Source organism: Falco rusticolus, chromosome 4 (assembly GCF_015220075.1).
Source record: "Falco rusticolus isolate bFalRus1 chromosome 4, bFalRus1.pri, whole genome shotgun sequence".
NCBI lineage: Eukaryota > Metazoa > Chordata > Aves > Falconiformes > Falconidae > Falco > Falco rusticolus.
Window position 1 is genome coordinate 70,093,500 of NC_051190.1, and position 2,091 is coordinate 70,095,590.

The following is a 2,091-nucleotide window of genomic DNA, read 5'->3' on the forward strand; positions in this document are numbered from 1 at the left end:
CGGCGAGGACACCCCCCCACCCTCGCAAGGCTGGTGTTTGGGGATTCGGGTCTTTCAGCTGGAAGCCACAAGCGGAGCACAGGCACTGAAAGGAGGGGACCTCCTAGAGATAGACAAAGACATCAGTTGGAAGCACTTCAGGAGAGGACGTCAAAAGGGGTGGAGAGAAGGGGAGAGTGTCCCCCCGCCCGTCCTCGTCCCGTCCCGTTGTCCGTCCGTCGTCCCCCCCGGCTGTATAAGAGCAGCCCGAGGCGGCGGCGGGGCTGCGGGGCGGGCGGCTGGGCGGAGGGGGCTGGCTGGGGCGAGATCCCGGCTGCACGGCCCCGGGGCTCACCCCGCCGCCCGGGCACCGGCCCGCGCGGTACTGCAGGGCTTCCTCGGGATGCCGTAGGCTCTCGGAAGCAGCTCCCCACAAATGCACCGCTCCACAAGGTACAATCCGGGTTTATTATTAACAAACACAGGAAGAGTCCACGTGCGGCAATAAATTATTTTCACAGGTTCTGGCATTTCCCCCGCCCCCTCCCCAAGGTGCTGGTGGAATAAACCTATTGCATATCTTAAAAAAATCAGGATAAATTATATAAATTATATATTCAAAACAGACGATTCTACCTCATTATCACTACTCCGTAATAAATAGATAAATAAAGTTGATTGCCCTTAGAGTCTGAATCTTAAATTACATTTACAATATAGGTCTCTACATACAGCATGTACAGGGCGGGGCGGGGGCGGGGGCCACCCGCGCGGCGCCTCACGCCACGAAGTCGAAGGGGGGCTCGTTCTCGATGTCGTTGAGGGAGGGTTTGTTGTTCACCTTCCGCGGGTCCTCGGGGGTCCACACTTTGGCTGTCCGGATGATGTTTTGTTCCTTGAGTTGCTTTTCATCAGTCCACGACAGCGAGTGACCGGCCAGAGGGGGGAGTCCGTAGTCGGGGTCGCTCGGGGAGGGAGATCCTGGGGGAAAGGGGGGAGAAAGCCAGGGGGTTATTGCTGGGGCCGGCATTCCTGCGGACCGCGGAGCCGGGCCGGGCCGGGCCACCACTTACTTGTACCGCGGTGACAGATGATTATTTTCTTGGGCTGGCTGGGGCTTTCGCTGCTGGCGCTGCGCAGCGGCAGGTCGGACTGCACCAGTTCACTGAGGAAGTTGATGTAGCCGATGGCCAGGCGCAGCGTGTCCACCTTGGAGAGCCGCTTCTCGTAGGGCAGGGTGGGGATGTGCGAGCGCAGCCCCTCGAAGGCGTCGTTGATGGACTGCATCCGCCGCCGCTCCCGCACGTTGGCCGCCTGCCGGAGCTGCTGCAGCTCCGCCTCGGAGCGCACCCGCCGCCGCCGCTTGGCCGAGCCCAGCGCCTGGAGCCGCCCCCCGGGGGACAGCAGCGCCGCGCCCGCCGCTCCGCAGCACTCGTAGGCGAAGCCGGGCGAGGCGGGCGACGGCGGGAAGGTGGCGGCCGGCGCCGGGCAGCGGTAGCCGCTCTCGGGGTCGCCGCCGTCGCGGTAGTACTCCTGAAGCTGCCGGCTGAGGAAGTCCACGTCGGGCTCCAGCAGCCCGTCGGCGGCCAGCGCGTCCCGCGGGGGCGGCTCAGGGAAGAAGTCCTCCTCGTCGAAGTAGGGGGGCGAGGAGAAGGAGTCCAGCCCCCCGGGGAAGTGCTCCAGCAGCACCGTCTCCATGCTGCGTCCGGCCCCGGCGGGGACGGGACGGGACGGGACGGGACAGGACGAGACGGGACGGGGCGGGGGGGCAGCCCCACCGGGACACGCCTGCAGCCGCTCCCGCCGGCCCGCTCGCCGAGCCGCCCCGGCGGCGGCGGGGCCCCCGCCCCTGCCCTGCCCTCCCCGCCCCTGGGTGGCCGGGAGGCCGGGCCGCTGCCGCCGCTCTCCGGGGAGGAGGCCGGAGCCGGCTGGCGCGGCGGGCCGGCACGCGAGGAGTCTTATAACGACATCCCTGGGCGCGTGCCGCTGACCGCCGCCGCCAGCCAATCAGCGCACGCCGGGGGGGGGGGGCGGGCGAGGGGGGCCGGGTTCCCCCGTCGGGGGGACACCGCGGAGCTCCCGCCGGCCGAGGGGCGGCGCCGCGGCGGGGAC

General features: G+C 67.7%; 1 protein-coding gene across 1 annotated transcript; it reads right to left on the minus strand.

The window, feature by feature from the left end:
* Nucleotides 1-674: 674 nt before the first annotated feature.
* Nucleotides 675-1,781, minus strand: PTF1A (pancreas associated transcription factor 1a). Its single transcript, XM_037386318.1, has 2 exons — nt 1,053-1,781; nt 675-960 (listed from the first exon to the last, which is right to left on the minus strand). Exons 1-2 carry the CDS (start codon nt 1,675-1,677, stop codon nt 758-760), a joined length of 828 nt encoding a protein of 275 aa, XP_037242215.1. The 5' UTR covers nt 1,678-1,781; the 3' UTR covers nt 675-757.
* Nucleotides 1,782-2,091: the final 310 nt, after the last annotated feature.

Bases quoted from the DNA above. Each gene is read 5' to 3' on its own strand.
- PTF1A (XM_037386318.1), bottom strand. From the start codon at position 1,677: ATGGAGACGGTGCTGCTGGAGCACTTCCCCGGGGGGCTGGACTCCTTC. The intron at 961-1,052 runs GTAAGTGGTGGC...CCTTTCCCCCAG, and splicing joins CATCTGTCACCGCGGTACAA to GATCTCCCTCCCCGAGCGAC.